General features: G+C 43.7%; 1 protein-coding gene across 2 annotated transcripts in view; it reads right to left on the bottom strand.

Moving 5' to 3' along the window:
- PKHD1 (PKHD1 ciliary IPT domain containing fibrocystin/polyductin) overlaps positions 1-24893 on the bottom strand; it is a 242667-nt gene that overhangs the window by 147727 nt on the left and 70047 nt on the right. For both annotated transcript variants that reach the window (XM_081905883.1, XM_081905884.1), the window contains 2 exons: positions 9668-9824; positions 281-493 (listed from right to left, as the gene is read on the bottom strand). In XM_081905883.1, the coding sequence (XP_081762009.1) occupies positions 281-493; positions 9668-9824 (370 nt within the window). The remainder of the gene's footprint in view (positions 1-280; positions 494-9667; positions 9825-24893) is intronic.

Here is a 24893-nt window from a genome sequence, read left to right as displayed (position 1 = left end):
GCCATGTTCTACCACTGAACTCTGACCCTTCCACTACAGGAAGCTGCCTTATCCTGAGAATAAGACCACCCCTACCTGGAGATGCTCTATTACAGCACTAGAGACAGTGCAAATAATTCCTACACCTTTTTATAACGGAGAGTGGATGTTCAGGGCTGCTGCAATATTCCACAGTTCTCTTTAAGAGAGATTCGAGTGAAAGCTATTTTATGGAAAATATGGGTTTGTTAATGCTGAGCATTTTTGAAACATCTATCACACAATTGTGGCTAAAGCTCACCGTGCATGGAAAGGGTTCCGTTCCTCACAGCCAGAAATTTGGCCCCATATGGAAAAGATGCTGGAGAGTGCAAACTGCCCCAGAGGTGGAGCTGGGCTTTGCCACAGAAAGGCTGACCAGGAGAGCCAACCCGAAGTTCTCCTCCATCTGACACCAGAATGTAATGAGCATGGAGCTCTATTGGCCCAGGGCCAACAAACACAAGCTTGCCTCCTGAAACAGAAACAGCATTAACAATAATTAACAGTAGGAAGGTGTAGTCTCAGCAACATAGCAGAACTGTCTTGTTCATTATATAATCTCCCCACTATCCCCCTGCCCCAACAGAGAAGGCAAACATTACAGTTTTTCAAACATCTCCGCTGACGAACATTTCAGTTTTTCTACGCAATAAACCCAAAAGTAATGCTTCGGTTTTCGAGCACGCCTCGGAAGTCAAACATGCCATGCGGCTTCCTCTGAGTGCAAGATCCTGAGGCCTAGCTGTCGGCTATTTTCAGTTGTCGAATGTTTCAGAACTCGAACAGTCTTCCGGAACAGATTACATTCAAAAACCAAAGTACCATTGTATCTTCAAAATGAAAAAGAATGAAGCAGCTCTCACCAGGTCATTATGGGAGGGTTTTCAAAGACATGTTGGTAAAAAAAGAAGCTATCTGCACCAATTCTGTCCACAATCCCCCTCACCTACAAGACTGTGATAATCTGGTCTTTAAAAGTGAATTTTTACTTGTATTGGTTATGTCTTGCAGTTTATATTTAATAAAAACAACTACATTTTATTCCTTGTCCCACTCTCTACTATGCTTGCTTGCTTGCTTTATTTATTTATTTGTTTATAACAAAATCCGGAACATAATAAACAAAAATTTCAATACAAAGGAAAACTCTAACATACTTTGCTTTCAAACTTTTTCTTACCTGAAATAAGGACATTCATCGCCCCTGGACCACTCATGTGTCCTGCAGCATCCTCTCACCCCGAAAAAAGTGGGGTGAGTGCATGGCATGAGAGCACAGCACCAGCACTCTGGGCTCATTAGAGGGTCATGTTGGAGTTCTGAACCTTCAACACTCTGGCGTGACCCTGCTCACGAGCGCCAGAATCTTTTGGTCCAGCGCTCAGGCACAAAGACTCACCCTAGAACACCGGACCAAAACATGGGACATCCGGAAATCAAACAAAAACTGGGATTGGCTACTGTGATTCCAGGATGTCCCGCTTAAAACAGGGCAGTTAAAAGGTATACAATTTACATTGGGTAGTATACAAAACAGAAATGGATATGTCATTGGACTCCCATTCCCATCAGTCCCTGGAAGCATGAACAATGGTAAGAGTCGTGGAACTGCGGTTCCCTACATCTGAAGAGCCAAAGTTCCCCATCCCTGATATAAAAGATATTTTCCACGAAGAGAAAATCTTCCACAAAGAGAAAGTTAGCACTTTTCAAGAGAGCAAGTCTCTTCTGGAGCTTTGAAAAAATGGAACCAAAGATTTTTAGAGCCCTGATTTACATATGAAATAAGGAGAAAACCATATTTCTAAACAATTGTGTTGTTTTGATACTTCAGGGTAAGTACTATTGAACTCAGTTGGGTTACTTCTGAGTAGACATGTATAGGATTCTGCTATTACTTTGTCAGTTAATACAGTTTGCCAGATCCAGTAGCCTGAACGAGTTTTGTGACGTGCATAAATCTTCATACTGAATATGTGAGTACCTATTGTCAAAGAACAAAAGCAGCATTTTTGATCTCACTTTTAACTCCCATGTTTCACCATTTGAGGCCGGTCAACTCCTTATCATATACTACAGGTTATACAGAGCCAAGTCATCATTTTACTGCACTGAAAAACAGCCACACTGCTATTTCAGGTTAGACTTAAGTGTGTGTGTCCAATATGAACATGAATAATTGCAAGCAGATATGGACATGGGCGGCACAGGTCAATCCTTTATTTGCATTCTGAGGAGAATATTGTAGCCTATGTAAAATTAGAACAGAAAGCAAACCAATTAGACTACTGGAATATATGAGTGACCTTTTGGCCCAACTAAAAATGATATCCAGTGATATGCTGCTACTAATCTTTAAAGAGGCAACCAGCAATCCCTTTCCTTCAGTGAAGGTAAAAGTAAAGGGACCCCTGACCATTAGGTTCAGTCGCAGATGACTCTGGGGTTGCAGAGCTCATCTCGCTTTACTGGCTGAGGGAGCTGGCATATAGCTTCCCGGTCATGTGGCAGCATGACTAAGACACTTCAGATGAACCAGAGCAGCACACGGAAACACCATTTACCTTCCCGCCGGAATGGTACCTATTTATCTACTTGTACTTGATGTGCTTTCGAATTGCTAGGTTGGCAGGAGCAGGGACCAAACAACGGGAGCTCACCCTGTCGTGGGGATTCGAACCGCCAACCTTCTGATCGGCAAGCCCAATCTCTGTGGTTTAACCCACAGCGCCACCCACGTCCCTTTTCCTTCAGTAGGTTGCAGTAAAACTCTTGTGTACCTGGAGTAACGTTGCTTGAACTGTGTGAGCCAATGTGAATCCTGGGCAGGTGGGAGGGAGGCTAAGGGAGAAAACATGTGAAAAACCCTATGATGAACTGTTCATACCACTATGACTAAAACACAGTTTTTTAAGAAAAGAAAATTGAAAGTGTTTGAAGCTATATGGGGGGAAATAAAGAGCTCATACAACCATTGTCAATGTATGTGATAAATGCAAGGCTAAATCTACTTTTCAGGTGATGCTCAAAGTTCTATTCCACTTTAAAAGAAGGGAGCGCTGCTTTCTCTCACTGCCGTAAATTTTGTCTTTTTGGAAATCCAGCCACTTATTAAGAGCCAGAGTGCCAAATGTATAAGCATAAGGAAAAAGGAAAAGAAATGACCGGGGGGGGGGTCAAATTCAAACCTCTTGCCTGACTTAATTACAACACTTTCAAAGTTTACAAGCATTTAGGTCCAACTGTGTCTTAACAGCTAGTTCTCTGAACCCATCCCTTCCTGAACTCTGTTAGTACAAAATAAATATGCAGCTACTGCCTTGCAGGGTTGGTTTTTCCATTGTTTTTAAGCTGCTGCTCATTCTTGCTTTCATAGCACTTGACCCCTCTTCTAAGAGCAGAAAAGAATGAATATTACTCAAGCAAGTGTTTGGCTCCAGCTTCTCTACTGTTTGTTCTGGCTCTCCAAGAAAGCAAGGAATATCTTACATATGACCTTAGGGTAATTCTGTAAAAATATCAATGAACTAGAGCAATGACGGCCTACCTACCAAGCAAAATAAATACAATTATACCAAAAATAATCACTTCTATATAGTTACAAGAGAGACATTTCCCAACGCACTCTTCCCCTCATACGAAGAAGGTAAAGAGAAACATCTTGAGGCTGATTGATGCTTTGAGAAACCATCAAAATTACCAGTCATCTCAAATAAACTTTAGTCTCTACTCCCAGGCATTCCCCCTTTAAAAAAGAAAGAACTTGGTTGCTCCCAAGAGGAGGCTATGCTGCAAAAGTCTGTGAAATGGAAATGGAAATCGGCCAGGGAACATGCCAGCCTTGTAGGTATCGCACAAGGGGCCACTCAGCCATTCCTCCTTTCCTGGGGTTTTTTTGTTTTTATTTCTGCTGCTACATATCACTTGCGACTTTCTCCTGAACTGGCATCACTGCACATTTCCATTGGACACGAGAGACTACACAAAGCCTCAGCAAGAGCTAGCAACCGTGTCCTTTTGCTGTACTCAAAATATAACAAAGTTAATGTTACCTAGGGAAGACTCCCACAGAGGTAAAGGTAAAGAAAAACCAGAAAAGTCTATCTAACAATTAGCAAGACTTAAACCTTTGGAGATTTGCTCTTGTGCATAACGAAAAGAGAGGATGATTTCAGAAAGATTGGTGAGATTCCTGGGTGGGTATTTGTGGCCGGCGATAGGAATTTCAAGGAAAGTAAAAATAATAATAATGCAGATGAGAAATTCAGGACAGGAAGATGATGACATCAGTACCATACTTTTGTCATTAGCTATACTGGTCAGTCTAACTTTGTGGATTTCTTACATGCACTATTAGTAATTTTTGCATTACATTTATCCAGCTTGCGTTAAACATATTTTTTCGCCAACTGCAGATCCGCAGCACACTAGGGATACCAATTCCAGTCCCAGTTAAGCAAGGCATTTAAACAGGTGCTGGATTTTTAATATGCAAGTGCTCCCATTAGAATTCATAGAACTCAATGTGTGCTTAAAGCCAAGCAGTGTATGAAAGCACTTTTCTGGATCAAAGCCTTCCTCCCACTCCGAGTTATACACAGGCAGATGCTTGAACACTCTCAGTCAGAAATCAACTCCCCAAACTGATGTCCATGTTTCTTGGCCATCTGCATGTGTGCCCATCTGTTCAGATGGCATGGGCTCCCTTGCAAGCTGCTTGGACTCCTTCCTGACGGTACCAGTGCCAAGCAAGGGTGATTTAATCAGCAGCTCGAATAAGGCATCTCTTCTGGAGGAAAACTGCGCCACATGAACAGAAATGAAACAGCATCACGTTCGGTGTGGTTAGTCAAATGTGGCTCTGTGTGCCAAAGAAAACAAATGCCAGAGAGGAAGAAAGGTTATGACCATAACATGCAGGCATTTGTGCTTGCTCTGGAACAACACGAATGACAGTGGGTGTTCTATATATTAGGGGGTGGGCTCCCTATATATTACATAGATAATTTATTTGTATTGCCTTCAGAGAGATAAGAAACAGCAGTCCTGCAATGGGTCATAGCAAGCAATCACTTCCTTGCCTCCCCTATTGTTTACTCAGGCAACATCACTATTTGAATTCAAGAGACCCTCCAGTATTGGAAAACAGGTAAAAAGGTAAAGTAAGGTAAAAAAAACCCTGGACAGTTAAGTCCAGTTGTATTCATCTCTGCTTTCAGGCTAGGGGAGCCGGTGTTTGTCTGCAGACAGCTTTCCAGGTCATGTGGCCAGCATGACTAAACCACTTCTGGTGCAACGGAACACCGTGACAGAAGCCAGAGTACATGGAAACACCGTTTACCTTCCCGCCACAGTGGTACCTATTTATCTACTTGCGCTGGTATGCTTTCGAACTGTTAGGTTGGCAGGAGCTGGGACAGAGCAACGGGAACTCACCCTGTTGCACAGATTCAAACCGCTGACCTTCCAATTGGCAAGCCCAAGAGGCTCGGTGGTTTAGACCACAGCGCATTATGGTGACATCTGATCTGTAGAGGTCCAGGACTATTTCTAATTTCAACTGAAACGTTAAAGCTAAAACAACCTGGCTGCTTATTATACACAGAACCTGCTCTGCAACTTTCTCTGCAGCAGCTGCTATGGGAAGAAGTGATTAATCAGTGTCCATATTTGAAAAGCCAATACAATAAACCGATTGGCTAATGAAGGCACTACATTTCAAGTTCTGGAGGAATGAAATGCAGGGATGTTAAGAAATGAGGTGAATTAAGGCAACCATCAATCCACACTTCCCATGTGTGGAGTGGCTAGCCTGGCAAAGGTGGTATCTAAGAATCTGCATAGAACATCTAGCACAACAAAGCTGTAATTGTTTTGGAGGGTTCCTAGAAAATTTAAGGGCTTTAATATTCGGAGAACAAACAAGAGTTGGCTCACACATGCATGTTCATTATCTGATGACTGCAGCATCAAGTGACAATTTGCACGTGCAGACAGATCTGTCATGTTGTCTCAACCACACAGTTTACCCATTCCACTGCCAGTCATTGGGTTATGTAACAAAGCCATGAGAAATCAAGCAATCACACTAAGGCTCTTATTAAACTCCACCTGTGCCACTTCTTACAGTGTATAAGTAGAGGAAATGTACTGATCAACCATTTTGCTAAAGCTTTGCAGAAGTGGAATGCAATTTCTTTTGTTAATAGAGCTAGGATTAACTTTCACTGAGGCACCAAAGAAGCCTGGGATGAATCTTAGCAGCTGCCAAAGATGCATATAATCAACTTTGTTGGCTAATAAGAGCTGTAGGAATCTCATGCGCAAGCTGTGGCCTCATCCTTGGCAGGTCTAGAAATAGATGTGTGCATCCTATACTGAGTCACAAATCAGAATTTACAAAGATCTAAGGTACAGAAAATCAATCAACTGATATTTGATGGGATTTTCTTCCTATACCAACTGAGTTCTATCTGAATGACAAACAGGTATTTCTCCTTTGTGCATAGCTTTTCCAAACTACGACAATCCTAGATACAACATATAAACAGAAGGTAAAGAAGTTTCCTTCTTTAATAATAAAAACCACACACACACAAACATATATACTGAAGTAGACTGCCCATTAGTTGGTGGAATTTATTTGGGGTTTTTTTAAAAAAAAAAATTACATCTCTTGAAAAAAATTAAAACATGGTCATTGCTAGAATCATTCTGACAGTATTTAAATTATAGCATTTTTTTCGGGATTAAAAACTGAATACTAACTAAAAACTGAATCCAAAATTATAACTGAAAAGGTTTGAGCAAAACTAAAAAATGGATTAAATAAATGGGAACTACATTCAGGCAATGCAGTATAAAAATAATGAAGATGTCTAGTCAGTGAAAGCATTTATTTTTTTAAGTCGAGCTACTGGCTTCCCATGGAACACACGTCAGTTCATACCCATGCACCTTTATATTGAGCAGATTTTTTTAAAATAATAATAATAATAATAATAATAATAATAATAATAATAATAATAATAATAATGGGATTGTGGTGGGGAGTGGATCAGGACAAACCTGCCTCTGACTTAGATATAGAATTTGAAACTTCACTTTAAAAGGATTGCCAGCAAATACTGGAAGAAAACAAAACAACAGCAGCCTGCCTTCCACATCACTTTGATCTCCAGATGCCAGCAGATAAAACTTTTTTGTGGAATTAAGCCTCATTAGCTGTTAACATCTTCAGATGAAGATGATGAGAATTGCTCCGTGGAAAAACTGGAAATAAATAGGTATAAAACTGAAGAATTAAAATGCTACCTTCAAAGCCCTGTCCCCTATCTAAACCTTCTTTTTTTCTGTGTCTTTTCCCACACTCTGTTGATAGAACTATCTTTCAACAGAACTGAAGGAAGTTAGCTGAATTTCTTCACAACACTCTGCCTTAACAGGGCTCCTCCTTCGGGTGAAAAACACCAACTTCTGTTTTTCTAACAAAAGTTACAACACCATAAATGAGACGCAGCGAGAACCTCTGAAACAGTGTGTGACGTGTGCGCATGTATGCGACCACATGCACAAGTTTGCATGTGTATATATTATGTGGTGCCGTGGTGTAAACCACTGAGCCTAAGGCTTGCTGGTCGGAAGGCCGGCGGTTCGAATCCCCACAATTGGGTGAGCTCTCGTTGCTCAGTCCCAGCTCCTGCCAACCTAGCAGTTCGAAAGCACGTCAAAGTGCAAGTAAATAAATAGGTACTGCTCCGGCCAGCTTCTACAGGACATTAAATTGATGGAATGCCTACCCCCCCTTCCTCCAACTTGTGCATGGTTCTCCCCTCCCCCATTTTATCTTATCATCCCTGCAAGGCAGGTTAGGCTGGAGAGAACAGCTAGCCTAAGGTCACCCAGTAAGTTTCGTGACCGAGTGACTATTTGAATTGGGCTCTCCCTGGTCTTGCTCCAACCTTTTAATTATGCTGGCATGCAGCAATGCAGAGCAACACAGAGTTTCCTCACTTTCCAGATATGTTTTAGAACACGCACACACCACCGTTGCCTTTTTACACAGCACACGTGTGTGAACTGGAGTTGTTCTCTGAGAAGCCCAACCAGGTCCAATGAGAAATGCTTCAGTTCATATAAAACCAGCTCCTTCCGCTCAGACTTAGGGAACATCATTACAGCCAGGAGCACAGACAGTAAGAGCTTGTGTATGCGCTCAGGTGCAACACCTTTGCTCCTCTGTGGCTTCTCCCACCTCAAGGCATAGCCACATTGCAAGCACAGAGTGGAGTGGGCTTCTTGGTTTGTTTCTGTTTTGCTGTGTATTTTGTGTTCTCGTTTTGTATTTTTATGCTGTGATTGTTGGACAAAGAGCAGTATACAAATTTAATAGAGGAGGAGGAGGACCCCAGCAAGTGCTAAAGGCCCCCAAAGAGCCTGTGCTCACTCTGACTGCTTGGACTCCCAGTTATTCTTTAAGCATTTCTCCCACGATGGCACCAACTCACTTTCCCTCTCCCACCTTCTCCTTTTCCCACTGGATCTGCTTCTTCCTCGCCCACTGCTAGTCCCTGTTCTCAACTATCACTATGCCAAAGTCCATTGCAATTGAAACAACCACACATTCTTCCCCATGCTTCCATTCCCCTGTTGCTTACCTGCTCCTATTTTAGACTGGGATGCAGGTGGCGCTGTGGTCTACACCACAGATCCTAGGGCTTGCCGATCAGAAGGTCGGCGGTTCAAATCCCCACAACGGGGTGAGCACCCGTTGCTCAGTCAGCCCCTGCTCTTGCCCACCAAGCAGTTCGAAAGCACATCAAAGTGCAAGCAGATAAATAGGTACCGCTTGGCAGGAAGTTAAACAAGGTAAACGGCATTTCCATGCACTGCTCTGGTTCACCAGAAGCGACTTAGTCATGCTGGCCACATGACCCGGAAGCTGTCTGCGGACCAAAGCTGGCTCCATTGCCCTATAGAGCAAGATGAACACGCAACCCCAGAGTCATCCACGACTGGACCTAATAGTCAGGGGTCCCTTTACCTTTGCCTATTTTAGATTAGAACATCATGCATGTAGATGGTGCTAAGCCACCGTAATAGTAGCATTGAACGATTCTATAAACACATTGCCTTGGATCTTAAAATAAGTGTAACTTAAGGAAATTCCTGGAAGAAGGCTTCCTTTCCCTTTCATTCCCTTACTTTGCCCAGGGCCACGTTGGTCCGAAAGGCCCCCTTGCCCTCTAGAGAAGCTTTTCAGGGGTGGCATGGAGAAGAGAGGAAACTTTCTTCACATGAACTTCCTTAAGTTTATTTATTTTAGCTTTCAAGCTACTGGCATTCTGACACGCAGGCCTCAGCGGTGGAAGCTGCAAAGGGCAACATGAATTCTCCACATTCATCTGCAGCAGCAGCAGCTTATTAGTGAGACCATTGCTGTTGTTACTCTTTCATGTGCAGGTGTATAGTGAAACAAAGCGGAAAAGTATCTTGCCCCTCAAGCAGCGCTGAACAATTCCACAAACATAAAAATAAGAGGTTTAAGTGTTAATAAAGCAACAGAATAAAGCAAATGAATAGATGCAATTTCCTTCCCGGTGTGGGGGGGGGGGGCGGGATAGGAGAGGACGAAATTCGCTCAGACCTTTGACATGAAGCAAGTTAAGGACCCTTGTGCTGGTATCCAAGAACAAAGTCTGGCCTCTTTCTACTGTGACATTATCGCCATCTTGTGGTTGGTGCCCAGTAAGCCAGCTGATGTTCTTTGACCAGAATCCACAAAATTCAAGAGGGAGGGTGCTCTAAAAATGAAACAGAAAGCAAAAAACGGTTAGCAATACAAACTTTTCTGGGGGGGGGGGGACATGTTCAGCTAGGTAGATCGTGGGATCTATCTTTGGCGTGTCCTGTCCTCCAGGTGATGCAGTCATAAAGTCAAGAGCAAGGGAAGAAATATGAGCGTAAGATTCTTAATCTCAAGGTTGCGGGTTCGTGCCCCACGTTGGGCGAAAGCAGTGCTTTTTTCTGGGGGCACTCAGGGGTACACATTGCTGGCACCTTTTTTCTAGAAGGAAATCACAGGGCAAAAGATTCCTGTGTTGCAGAGGGTTGCCCAAGATGATGTCCGTGGTCCCGTCCAACTCCACAGTTCTATGATTCTATTGTCTTCTTTTGCAGAAGACAGAAGTACGAGCTGCAGGTACAGCAAATCAGCTCAAGGATCAGCCAAACTGGCATCTCGTCAGAGCATCCAGGAAAGGCCAACTATCATCCCTGAAAAAACCAGGAAGCAGAAAGAAGGAGGTGGAGACTGAGATGCCACCCCATGCCTCAGTTCATAAATCAGCTCCTTCAGCTCCTCTCCTCCCTCATATTCAGAGGAACTAGATAATATCCATAGGTGGGGGGGGGTGTTAATTTTTTGTTGTGGTGGTTTTGTTTTCAAAATCAGGATCTTAAAAGACAAACACAAATGGCCTAATTTATTTTATGGTTTGATTTTAGAGAATTTGGTTGATTTTGTGGCTGTTGTGAACTGATTTGGGGACACTAGTCGAAAAGCAGAATACAAATCTGGTAAAAAAAGCTCTGAAATATACTTTGCAACCCTTGTCCATACTCTAGAAACATTCTGCCCTCTGTGTGGGAATGCCATTGAAAACAAACCAGAAAGAGCAACATGTACAAGGCTCATGTCCATACCGGGCCAAGGGGCAACTTGCACAACACCAATTTGAGTTCAGCTATTATGGTTGCCTGTAAGTGTCTAAGCCCAGTTCAAAGTGTTGGTGCTTAAGTTCAATGTCTTCTGCTATAATACTTCCCATTCTTTCAAATCTGCTGACAGGACTCTGCTCCAGATTTCAACCTTCACCTACATTAAGTGGAAAGATCAGTCCATGTATTTATCATCCATCCCTAAGCTAATGTTGTGAACCTATTGCATCCCATTTGCACACTAATCTGTAGGGGGGTTTTTTGTTGTTGTTCTGCATATTTTATCATGAAATATGCTGTTTAATTATGCATTTTATCCCAATGTATGAATTTCTAAGTGCATTTCACCCACACTTAAATATGTTTTTTGAAACAGGAACTGTATTATCAAATTCAAAGAAGTGAGAAATCAGGAGGATTAATATATTCCAAAACACACATTAGTCTAGGAGGTGCAAAGCTGTATCCATTCACATCAGAATTTACTGAAACAGAAATGCATAAATGCTCCTAACAAGAGTAAGGAGCAGTGACGTCTTTGCCCTGGTGGATGCAATATTGGACATATTCCCCACTCCTTCATCACTGCAGGACTCTGCTCTGCCCTACATGCCACTCTCTTCAAATTCCAGTTTAACAGGGAGAATTCCTAAAATTAATTTCAGCATGCAGTTTGCTGCAACTTTCATTTGACTTGAAGCAAATGTTACTGATGTGTACAGACATTTTGACAAAACATTTGATAAAACAAGGTGTACAGACAATTTGATAAAACATTTGAGTTATTTGACTGTATGGATAAAATTGTATAAAGATTGCTTTGGTGCTCTTGTGACACTCAAGTGAAGTGATAAACACACAACACAAATATGTATATACAATACCATTCTTCTGAGATGTAGCAAGGAGACAGAATAGGGATTCAAGATGACCTGAGCAGATTGGAAAACTGGGCCCAAGCTAACAAAATGAATTTCAATAGGCCAAATGCCTGGTTCTACATGTAGGCAGGAAGAACCAGATGCACAAATATAAGATGGGGGGGCACGTGGCTTGCTAGTAACACGTATGAAAGTGATCTAGAAGGTCTTAGAAGACCACAAACTTAACAGGAGTCAACACTGTGATGCAACTGCAAAAAAGCTAATGCTATTCTAGGCTGCATCTACAGAAGTATTACAGTGGTACCTCGGGTTAAGAACTTAATTCGTTCTGGAGGTCCATTCTTAACCTGAAACTGTTCTTAACCTGAAGCCCCACTTTAGCTAATGGGGCCTCCTGCTGCTGCTGCGCCCCCGCCACGCGATTTCTGTTCTCATCCTGAAGCAAAGTTCTTAATTTGAGGTAATATTTCTGGGTTAGCGGAGTCTGTAACCTGAAGTGTCTGTAACTCGAGTTACCACTGTATTATAATTTTTATTTACATTTGTATACTCCCCATTACCTAAAGATCACAGGGTGGTTCACAACATAAAAATACGGAATTTAGTATAGTAGACTGTCAAAAGTCATAGGCCTGTTCTATTCTGCCTCAGTCAAACCACACCCGGAGTCCTGTGTCCAGTTCTGGGCACCTCAGTTTAAGAAGGATATTGACAAGCTGGAAGGTGTGCAGAGGAGGGCAACCAAGGTAATCAAGGATCTGGAAACCAAGCCTTATGAGGAACGGTTGGGGGAGCTGGGTCGGTTCAGCCTGGGTAAGAGGAGGCTGAGAGTAGATATGATAGCCATCTTCAAACATCTCAAGGGCTGTCACTTTCTGTTCAGCAGAGAGGAAAAATGGGCTAAGTAGGGAGAAGCTAAACTAGGAGAAGCCACAACTGAGAAGCATAACGTCTGCAAATCATCTTCAAAATTCCATTGTGTGGGTGATTTGGAAAAGTTTGAGAACATCACCTAACAATTGCTAGTTACTAAGTAACATGTAATCCTATTTCTGTCTAGTGTTCAGTAAAATACTGAATAAAGGGGTGCTTTTGTTTATCCTAAATATTACTGAGAGTTGGATTCAACTTATGATTCATGTTGGTTATTTCTGCCCCCACACACCAGAATTGGATTGGGATGGTGGGGTGAACCCCTATAGCAGCACATGGGGAAATTGCCATCAAATGCAGCAAAACATCCGCACTCATCAGCTCAGCCCCCTCCCACCAACCTGCATGTTTATAAAACCCACCAAGTGATAGCAAACTTCCAAGCTAACGTAAATGAAATGAAAGTAGTTGCTTGGTGGGGCTCTGTCCAAGCAGCAATTGTTGCCACATACAACAGGACTGAAAGTCATCACCACCCAGATTGTGTCTAAATCAAGAAGCCCTATTCCCTGTTTCCCCAGAGAATTGATATAAATAAGATGGGAGGAGTCACGATACAACTGGTTGATTAAAAACCCTATAGGGTCAGGTGAAACTACGTTGAGTCCACTGTCTCTGTGAGATGCTTCCGGGAATGGGCATGGAGTGGAGATTTTTGTGCAACTCTGAGACTTCATGCATGCACAGCTGAAGGAAGCATGAAGAGAGGGCAAAAAGCAGCTGTGAACCCACAGAACTACACTTGTGGAAGAAGTGTGGAAGAGGGTCCTGCCTATACAAGACGGAGACAGCTGAACTCAAGAAGGGCGAGGTACGTATCTGTCATCAACCTCAGTAACACTGTCCAAAGGAACAGGTGCAAGGCAGAAAATTGCTCAGTAGCCAAAGCCTGGTATGTCTCTGGGCCATTTGCATTCCCAATATTTGGAGAGCATCTCATTAGTAGATTAACAGGTGTGAAAAATAAGAAAATAGGTGCCATTCCTGGAATATTGCTGACTGAACTAATTGTTTCATGTGGCTTCACGATATGACCTGGGGAACACTGGCTAAAAATATCAGCTCAGACATGCCTAAGGAAATGAACACCAGCCCAACCTAGGAGGGACCCTCCATTTAAAAAACTTAAAAATAGTAAAGACCCTACTGTCAGTATAGATGCAAGGACTGATGGTGTAGATGTCATAGAGCAGGGGTCGGCAAGGTTTACCTCGCCTGGGCCGGTTCACTCCAGCAGAGATTCCTCCATGGGCTGTATTGCGTGTGCGCATGAATGCGTGCACCTGCGATTTCCAGCATCTGCGCAGACACAATTTCCGGCGCAAAAGAAGCGAGTCCCCGTGCCCCGCTGGTTTAGCGCAGCATGCAGGGACTTGCCGAGTAGGCAGCTCGGTCCGGGGGTGGCTCGGGGGGCAGTTAAATGACCCCCGTGGGCCTTAGTTTGCTGACCCCTGTCATAGAGCATATGGAACATTTCAGATGTTCTGTGCTATTTATTTGTCAGCATAACGTTTCCTGCAAACCCTAATTCTTTATGGCGAAATAGCATTGCATTGTCTCCATTTTGCAGATGTAAACCTTTCTGAGAGCATACACAGGAAAACATCTTTCACACACCCTCACTACTGAAATCAATAGGAACTTAAACCTTAGTAGAGTGATATGCAACCTTATTGAATAAAAAGAATAAAGAAACTCTTTTAGCTCCTCCAACTAGCGCCACACTTGCTGGACCATCTTTATAGTTTAGGCTAGACAAGTTTTTTGAAGCACACTATTTCCCCCTGTAATTAGCTGTGGTCCACAGCAGGAGGGACAAAGTTGTTGGGGCAATGGGAAATCTTTAAGTAATATATATATATTACTACTCCCTCGCCCAGCCTTGCAAGCGCAAACAAGTGAAAACTATGGAACATTAAAGCCAAATCACAGAGACTGACATAACACAACACAGCCTCCCTGCCGTCCCTGTTGCACTGACAGATTGCCATTTAACTAGCAAGCATGGAGCAAGTGTTCCTGTTCCCAGTCACCAGTGAGGGACAAGGTTAACATTTTAAGTGATGGAATGCAGTGTATATATTTCCCCATGCCAGAGACCCAGGACTCCAGCTCCACCTTTCAGAACACTTAATTTCAGTGATGGAATACACGGTGCGTACTTTCCAGGCTGTGAACTCTTGACAGCTCCTCAGATTAATACACCAGAGAGATTTGCTTTCCCCCAGCCCTCCCCTTACCCACCTGAAGGGAAGCAAAATCACATCTTCAGAGATGTCAAAAGAGGGAGGAGGGGCTGGAATTGGCTTCATTTTTGTTGCCAAGTTGCCTTTTTTTCAAGGAATGTATTCACAGCCATCTGCTCCCATTCTTCCTAGAGGAGTGGCCACCACCACATTCTTGCAACAATAGAAATTATTATTTCCTTAAGGACACAAAAATATTTACAGAAACAAACAAAAGTTGATTATCTTTAGCTCTTAGGGAAATGTTTTTTGAAAAAGCGATTTCCTAGTGAAGAAGCAATTAGGAAGGCGAACAGAACCATAATTTAAAAAGACGAAGCAATTCCTGCGTCAACCTCCCACACTCTCCAAGTACGTATGTATACCTTTGGGCTTGTTAACAGAAAATATAAGCAACAGATACATTACAGACAAAATATGCTTATGTCTTTCAGTGCTCTGATCTGTAAAGGATGCTCACCAGGAGCGGCAAGGCTGCTAGAGAATCCTTCCAAAATTATTTGGAGCAGGCAGTTTGTAAAAAGCATTGCCATAGCCATCACTATCTCAAACATTGTTTTAAAGCTGGCCTGGGCATCTTGTCCTGTGCTCAATCTGATGTTCTGCTTGGCCTGGTGCTCAGGAATTTTCTGTTCCGTGCAGTCTGAGGCAGGCAGGAGCAAAGCTGGCGCAAGGCTTAGCCCCTTAGCCTGATGGATCACAATTTGCACAGGTCTGTTTTACTTGCTTCTAGGATGTCATAGAATCATTGCACAACAGAGAGCCTGCCTCTGCCACACACTTTAGCACATTAACATAAACGGGTTGGAGGAAGACACCAACTAATGGTTTGTGAAGGAGTTAAGATTTGCAAGGTGCACTCGCAAGTTATCTCCTTCAGAATGCTTGACGCAAGACAATTTTCCAACATGCTGCTATTGTGTTAAACTTGCATGTGGTCATTTGGGAATTATTATTATTATTATTATTATTATTATTATTATTATTATTATTATTAAAAGCCTGTTTTTTTATTTTAATTAATGTCAGCATAGGAAACGTTCAACATAGGGGTATATTATTCAGAACTGTCATCTATGTACTATTTCCAGTTTGACTCTAACAGGAACCATTGTAAGATCTAGGGGGGTGACACTAGATTTATCAGTCAGCAGAAAGAAATATCATTGCTGATTGAGGTGCAGAGGGGGGGTGGCAAGCAATTGTAGCGCCATATAACATTATTTGGGAAATACGGTACTTCTTGGGTATCATTTTTGTGATGACAATAGACCAGTTGGATTAATAGATCATAATGAGTGCTGCATACCTCATTAGCTCCCCTGTTGCTTTGTTTAGTGCCATTGTTGTTGGAGAATTTGCCACCTGGATACACCTCTAATATACCTAGTGCCCTAGAATTCCACATAAAACCAAGGGAATATTTCTCGCAGGGGATGGGGTAGGACCAGTTCAAGCAACTCATGCTTAGGCCCCGATTCTAGGCCTTGCTTGTGTGTACAAATGCTCCATTGAAGTTTATGGGACTCTTTTCTTTCAAGGACTGGGGTGGTTATTGCCTCAAAGTCTTCCATTCAATATCAAGCACACCACAGGATTGTACCTATAGAAAAAAGGAACATTTTCTTCAAATCTGCACTAGTGGAGCCTCCTGGGCTCTAGTGGAAGTTGGTCTAGTGTGTTTGCTACGGGACTGATGAATGACACACTCTCCTACCAGCCATTATTGGATAAATCTATTTACACAGAAAATATTGACCTGGACCAGTGAAGTGGGACTGGAAACAGAAAACTAGCAGGCCCCAAAGGTAGAAATGCATTTCCAGCCAAGAGTGTTAGCAACTCAAGCCCATAAACAACAGTGCTATCATTAATTACTCAGACAGGGGCAGCTACAAATGCAGCAGGCAGACTCCAAAGCCAATGTGGAAATAGTTCTGCTTGCTGATGAGCTGGGGAGGGGAGTGGGCAGGTCTAGGTCACCATGAGCCACTTCCTGGGCTGAAGAGGCGAATTTGCACATGGGCAGAAGCAAAAGGGAAATCTAAATCCTGGGTGAGGAAGGGCGGGGAAATTCACTGGGTATGGAAGTAAATAAAGCAGCTTCGAGACCCAGGAGGTAAGTCTTGTCATCCTAGAGGTAATTAATTTATGAAATAGAACATTGTGGGGGAAGATCAAAACCGTGTTGTGTGAGACTGTAAAGAAAGTGGAAGATCCTTACTTTAACACACTCTTCCCCTTTGCATAGACGGCAAAGCCTGAATTCCGAAACCAAGATAAAAATTCTTCTGTGATGTCACTGGCTGGTACAGTGGTACCTCTGGTTACGTACTTAATTCGTTCTGGAGGTCCGTTCTTAACCTGAAACTGTTCTTAACCTGAAGTACCACTTTAGCTAATGGGGCCTCCTGCTGCCGCTGCGCTGCCACTGCACGATTTCTGTTCTCATCCTGAAGCAAAGTTCTTAACCCGAGGTACTATTTCTGGGTTAGCGGAGTCTGTAACCTGAAGTGTCTGTAACCCGAGGTACCACTGTACTAATAACTAATAAGAGACCAATAGCAAAAGACTGGTTATTTTAAATAAGTGTATTAAACTCAGTTCCTATTTACCTGCCATTGACCTTTTTGCTGCTATATAGGCTTTCTGGCTCACAGTCTCTGCTGGGTGAGCTTGGGCTAGTCACACTTCTCTGAAGTCTCTCAGCCCCACTCACCTCACAGAGTGTTTGTTGTGGGGGAGCAAGGGAAAGAAGATTGTTCGCAGCTTTAAGACTCCTTAGGGTAGTGATAAAGCGGGATATCAAATCCAAACTCTTCTTCTTCTTCCATGAACACCTCCCATGTTCTCTTATAATGGCAATGGAGCCTACCTGAGAGGTGCCAAAATGGAGTTCCGGTGAGTTCTGGCTGGAAAAAAAGCCCTGGGACCATTCAACGAAGCTGCATGCTGGAAGATTCGGAACAAAAGAAAGTGCTTCTTCACACACAGTATAGCTAAACAAAGGAATTTTCTACTACAAGGTATTTGCCGGCTGAAAGCATAGCCCAGTACATAGTTCCATCTGAGGTGGGTGGTTCATGGCAGCTCCTTCCAGCTCATGCACATCTCAGGAAAAACATGGCTAACCATGATGCGCAAACTGAGCCATTTCAACAGAGCAGCACCATGCAAGACAGCATTAGACCTTGCACTTTCTCTTTTCTATTTAGATATGAGACTTGGCTGTCAAGGCTTTCTCTTTTGCCCCCCATCAACGAAAAGGAAAAGGAAAAAGGAGTGCCTAATTTGCAAGCACTAAGCATTCCATTTCCAGTGCAATATCCTGTTTCAGTCCTAGCACAGCAGCAACATGTTTCCTTTGGCTTATCTGTATACATTATCACTGCCATAATGCATCATGGCCTGGTTACAGAATCACCCCGTGTAAAATACGCAGTTTTAAAAGCAGGCATAATTGCATAATGCTGTTCAGTCCGGAAGAATAAATGCAGGAAATAAAGTCACCTCCATCTGATAATGTAAGCTGCATAAACTCTGCAGTATTCAGATCAAGCACAGCGGTTGCCCAAAACAAAAAGGGAAATAAAACACTTTGCAGGATTTCTGTTGTCAAAAAGGTTTAATTTTAAACAAAGTAAAGCAGAAAAAAAAATTTAAGGGTAAAAGCTGTCAGTAAACAGCCTTTTATAAAACAACCAGCACTAGAGTGTCCATGTATTCTACTTTACAGAGTTCTCTGTTTAAAGGTGTTCTCTATCCAAAGAGCTGTCCATCATGTAGCGAGAGCAGAGGCCTTCACCTTCCCCATCTAGTTAGCACCTGGACAGCAGAGTAAGAAGGCACTCAGGTCATCCAGCCACAGTTGTCGTCACCATAGTGAGATGTACTGTATCTTTATTTAAATCATAGCAATTATTTCTAAATTTCCATCCAGACATATAAATTAGCATATGAAATTTGTATGTGTGTGTTCTTTTTTTCCTCTTTTTGCAGTACATAAGAGGCTACTTTAGGCTGCACCTACTCTAACCGAGACTGCCCCACCACTTCAAGAAAAGTGTCCAGAGTGCTATATTTATCTTGTGGGGTTTTACTTGTTTAGAGGGGAACACATGAACTCATTTCGAGGTCATTCTTATTTTGACAGTAGCACCTGATGGCTCGCAGCTGATAGCTTCAGGCTCTCATTCTCTTGTGAAAAGAAATGGTAGAATACAACTCCTACGTCCAACTCATTTAGAGTTTACTATGGGAGCGGAACTAGGCCTTTTAAGTGGGGTTTTCTTGTATTTTGGCTTAAGCGTGCCACAGTAAACCAAAGTTGAACCATTTCTCCATTTTCATGTTGCAAAAAAAACAAACCAACCCCTTATGAAGCAAAACAGTAACGATTCAGCATATGCACCACAGTTCAGAGCTTATATAAGCCACCTTTAGAAACATGTGAAAGCAGTGATGGTACAAGCATTTGTTGGTGCCTGGCTCACAGAGTGTGGAAAACCCAAGACCAAGCTGAGTAGAAGCATTGCAGGGGGTTGGATGAGGTGACCTGCAGGGTCCCTTCCAACTCTACAATTCTATGATTCTAAGCCCCACAACTTCCAAACCGCATGCCTCCCCAATACCCCCTAAGGCATCCATAGCACCTTCTGTGCCAACACACGCTCTGACTCCTCCCTTCTCTGCTCCTGAAATGGAGAATAAATGGTCGGAGCAGAGATGAGAGGCAATGGGGAGTATCCTCCTTTTTCCTCTCTTCCAGCAACCTCACACCACCAGCATCAGAAACACTGGACCTAGTAGATTCTAGCAGGGCAAGTCATTTAAGATCTCCAGGCAGTCTTGCCTCTGAAACTTCCCTGATTTCCCTGGTGGATGACCTATGCCAGGATTTAGAGAAGGAGAGTGTGACCTCGCAGTTCATCTTTCTGTTGCCTTACGAGATGGCATTGTTGTTGTTGTTGTTGTTTAGTCGTTTAGTCATGTCCGATCCTTCGTGACCCCATAGACCAGAGCACGCCAGGCACTCCTGTCTTCCACTGCCTCCCACAGTTTGGTCAAACTCATGTTGGTAGCTTTGAGAACACTGTCCAACCATCTCGTCCTCTGTCGCCCCCTTCTCCTTGTGCCCTCCATCTTTCCCAACATCAGGGTCTTTTCCAGGGAGTCTTCTCTTCTCATGAGGTGGCCAAAGTATTGGAGCCTCAGCTTCACAATCTGTCCTTCCAGTGAGCACTCAGGGCTAATTTCCTTAAGAATGGATGCGTTTGACCTTCTTGCAGTCCATGGGACTCTCAAGAGTCTCCTCCAGCACCATAATTCAAAAGCATCAATTCTTCGGCGATCAGCCTTCTTTATGGTCCAGCTCTCACTTCCATACATCACTACTGGGAAAACCATGGCTTTAACTATACGGACTGAGATGGCATTATAGGGCACTATTCTTCACTACTTCCTCACATTCCTGGAAGATCAGTCCCAGCAGGCAGCTGGATGCTAAAAGGCATTTCCATTTCATGCCTTTGAGCATCTACGTGAAACTGCTGGGAAATGTCATTCAGGGGTTGGGTTGAAATGCTGACAACAAAGAGCTTTACTTCTTGTTTCCACCATCTGATCCTAGGAAGGCAGTGGGAGTGTCTGGTGTTCCTTCAGGAGTGGATTGCAGGGGCAGGAGGCAGAATCTAGCTAAGATGGAAGCACAGTTCCTCAGGGTTGGGGCAAGAGGGAATGCTGCCTAGAGGAGGAGGCTTGTGGGTACCTTCCTTGGATACCCAAGTGGTAGGGATCCTTTTCACTAGCCTTCAGCTGTTTCACCTGCTGGGCCTTCTCTGGAGAAGATGGTGCTGAAGATGTCTACCTCCAGGGTGATTTACCTCAGTGCTGTGGGGCTGCTTTTGAAAACAGGCTAGAAACTTTAATTGGTGCAAAGTGCACCTATTTTTCAGCACCACACAGAAAGTTTTTTTGTTTTCCCAAGTCTTTTAACACCTCTTCATGTCTTTTAACATTATTGATTTTACTTAGTCTCTGAAGGATAATGGCAATTTGGCCTTACTTTTTTCACTTCTGTAGCTGGGCTCAATTTTGTTGGATTGGTTGCCGGGCTTTTAATTTGTGTCTACCTATGTTGGATTTTATTGCTGGATTTTATCTACTACAGGGTTGGTTTGAATGATTGATGGGTTTACTGAGTTCTTCATTATGGTTGTTTTCAATTTTGTGTCTTATTTTACTGTGCATGTTATGTGGAGAATATTTTTGATGCTCAGAAAATGTGTCCATATGAACATGGATCTTGTTCCACCTCTACTGGCTACCTATTTCTTCCCAGACTCAATTTAAAGGCCTGGTAAAGGTAAAGGTAAAGGGACCCCTGACCTGGTAAAGGTAAAGGTAAAGGGGCCCCTGACCATTAGGTCCAGTCGTGACCAAGTCTGGGATTGCAGCGCTCATCTCGCTTTATTGGCCGAGGGAGCCGGCGTACAGCTTCCAGGTCATGTGGCCAGCATGACTAAGCCACTTCTGGCGAACCAGAGCAGCGCACGGAAACACCGTTTACCTTCCCGCCAGAGCGGTACCTATTTATCTACTTGCATTATTTATCTACTTGCACTAACCATGTCACGGGGATTTGAACTGCCAATCTTCGGATTAGCAAGTCCTAGGCTCAGTGGTTTAACCCACAGCACCAGCCGCATCCCAAAGGCATGGTACTGACCTTTAAAACAGATTAGGACTAGGTTACCTCAGAAGCCAAGAAGCCACCTGCTGCCATAGCAATTACTTAGCCTTGAGATCAGCGCCAGAAGACCTGCTTTTTGCTCTGTCAATATGAAGAAAGGGCATAAGAAACATGCCTTCTTTTTGGCAACTCCCTGCTTCTACAATTTTTAATGACTGTTGCTAACTTTTTAATTGCAGACCCATTAACAGGGAAGCTCTATGACGCATCTGCCCACACCTGGCTTCTGGACAGAGTCTTCCCACTGGACTTCTCTAGCGGGGTACCCTGTAATCACACCTTTGGGGGTAGGGGCGTTTCACCACTTCTCTCCACCCCAACATTCAGCTAAGGATTCCACCATTCAAAAGGTGTGGCAGTTTGTTATGAGGAAGGCAAAACCTCCAAACGGGGCTAAACTGTTTGCAGGCAAATTCCTTTCTGGCTCCAGCAACGTGTTATGGGATTAAAACTGGCCACAACTTTATTAAATTCTCAGATGTAGGAAGACCTTGGCTTAGGCATTGGGCGTTTATCCCTCCCAGTCCACAGCTGGGGATCCGGGGAACATCAGGGTTATCCCAAGTGTGTGGGGATTGGGCTGACTGGAGAATGTCTGTTCAAGCAGAGAGCCCCCCCCCCCCCGCATTTTGCTGCATTGTAGGGGAGAGCACTGACAACCCATTGGCATATGGTCAGTGCCTCCCCTCAAAATAACCACTTTAAAGGGGAACCCTTGGATCGCCGCCGCGGGGGGGACGGGACGCATGGGTCACCACTTCACGCTTCCCCCATTGAGGGAAGATAGACTAAAGGAGCCAACAGAGGATCAACAGGTAAGTTACACCCTCTATTGTGAGTGTGGGCGATCCTAACTCTACCTGGCCAAATCCCTTGGCAACGCCCCCCCCCCCCAGCCAGGATTGGCTGTTTGACGAGGCTAGGCGGGAACCTCCAGGTATCCATCTCAGAGGGGCGGGGAAGCCAACTACCTTCCAGGGGGTTTAGTAGTCCCCGGGGGGGCTGCGTGCGATCACACAATAAACACCCCCCAGTTTATGTGGGGAGCAGTCATTCCGGCTCCAGATACAGCAACCAGAATGAACCATAGCAAGATCAATTGGGTGGTGCAAGGAAGGAAAAGGATAGCATACAATTAAACACAGCAGGCATTCTATTGCCATGATTGAAAGGTTTAGAAACACAAAGCACAGCATAATGGGAGGGCAGGAGGGGTGCTCTTCAACCAACTGTGGCCCCACCACCAGCGGGACCAGCCTAAATAGCTGCCTCCTGGTTGGTGGATAGGCTTAGCGGGATTTCCCGCCCTCTGTTGCATCCAGCCATGGGAAATCCCCAGAGGCCGGCCACAAAACGGAGAGGCCTTTTTCCTGCGAAGGGAGGGGGCCTGGTGCACCGCCATCACCGCCCACCCCACAACTGGGTAAGCAGCCATTTTCAGCTGGGTTTTAATGTGTGATTTGTTGTGTTCAAGCAATTGCATTAACCGGCTGCTTTTAATCCCTGTATTAAACAGCAATGCCCGTGCATGTTTTAGTACAGCTGCACTGGTGTTTTTATTGCTTCATTTGATCTTATGTCAATTCTATTTTATTTGCTGCAAGCCACTTTGGTTGTTATAAATGGAGCAGCAGGATAGAAATACTGGCAGTAATAATCAAATACAGCCACCTTCAAACAAATCCTAAAAACTAGAAAAGGAAATAGAGCATGGTTATGTGATCAATCTTGCGGGTGGCGCTGTGGGTTAAACCAGAGAGCCTAGGACTTGCCGATCAGAAGGTCAGTGGTTCGAATCCCCGCGAAGGGGTGAGCTCCCATTGCTCGGTCCCTGCTCCTGCCAACCTAGCAGTTCGAAAGCACGTCAAAGTGCAAGTAGATAAATAGGTACTGCTCCAGCAGGAAGGTAAACGGTGTTTCCGTGCGCTGCTCTGGTTCGCCAGAAGCAGCTTAGCCATGCTGGCCACATGACCCGGAAGCTATATGCCAGCTCCCTCGGCCAATAAAGCGAGATGAGTGCCGCAACCCCAGAATCGGTCACGACTGGACCTAATGGTCAGGGGTCCCTTTACCTATGTGATCAACCTACTAGCTGATATATAACTGGAAATGGGTTTATCCCATGTCAGAGGAGGAGGGCTGAGATAAAGTCACAAAAATAGGTGCTCTCCATTTACTCAGTTCAGTTTGAGGAACTTAGATTCTACACCCTCTTTGGCTAAAATCACCACTAATGATCTCTGACATTTGAAATTTAACTAATCAGGGCTAACAGCTCCAGCACCAAAACCACCCAGAGGTCAACTAGAAATATTTTGCCTAGCAGTAAGAGCAGCTGACAAAATTAAAACAGCAACAGCAGGTGACTTTGTTGGGGAAACTCAACCCCCCTCTCTATTGTCCTTTTAAGTTTCCATTAAGTGATATTTTGGTTGCAATGGTCAGGCAATACCTGCGAGGCCAGAGGTGGGTGGTACCAGGTGAACCTCCCCCTTTATACTTTGAACACCTAAGGTGCTGGATAAATGCACACAATAATAATAATTTGGAGTTTGTGTACATCAATCCATGACGTCTTATCAATTATCTGAAGGCAGCAAATTAAAAAGGAATAATACAGCTATCAGCACCTTGTACACAGTTCCCCATTTTTGCCCAAGGCTTTAGCATATGGCAACCTTTGCTGACATGCCTGCCTGAACTTTATGTCCAAACTCCCAATGATTGTCAGCAGAAAAACAATGGCTAAAGCTTTCCATATCACAGGGGACAGAGGGAGTTTTATGTTAAATCTGCTTGACACAGCTTTAATTCACTTCAGAGTTGCCATTATTTTGTTCATTAATTTATATATCAAGGTCTTTCCATGCTGCTCCATAACCAAAGGTCTCTGGGCAGCATACATTCAAAAAATGGTTAAAACACAACAACTTGGATCCTAACTTTCCTTCTGCTTCCCATCTCCCCTTGCAAAGCAGGGCAAGCAAATTCATCCTGATTCTTAGCATACTGAGCTAAAACGTTTTCAAAGTTACAGGACTGAAAGCACATGCAACATTATTCAAAATCCCTCTCTCATACGACTGCTACAACCAGAATCCCCCGTATCTGCCCCAAGCCTAACCTGGTGAGACAGAGAGAAAGCGCTGGCAATTTTGCTTATCCTTCCCTTACAAGTCAGAGCTACTTTCACCATTTATTTATTTATTTCCCGACTTCCTTTTTAAAAGCAAGGTCCCTTTTCTCATTTAATCTGACAAAGATTGTCCTCTTAGAATGACCTTTCTCCCCACCCCCTCTCTTTCCCCTTCCCCTACCCCAGGCTATTGCCCTCATGGC

This window comes from Podarcis melisellensis (assembly GCF_964234715.1).
Source record: "Podarcis melisellensis genome assembly, chromosome: 3".
NCBI classification, from domain to species: Eukaryota; Metazoa; Chordata; class Lepidosauria; order Squamata; family Lacertidae; genus Podarcis; species Podarcis melisellensis.
This window is presented reverse-complemented; position numbering and strand designations above follow the sequence as displayed.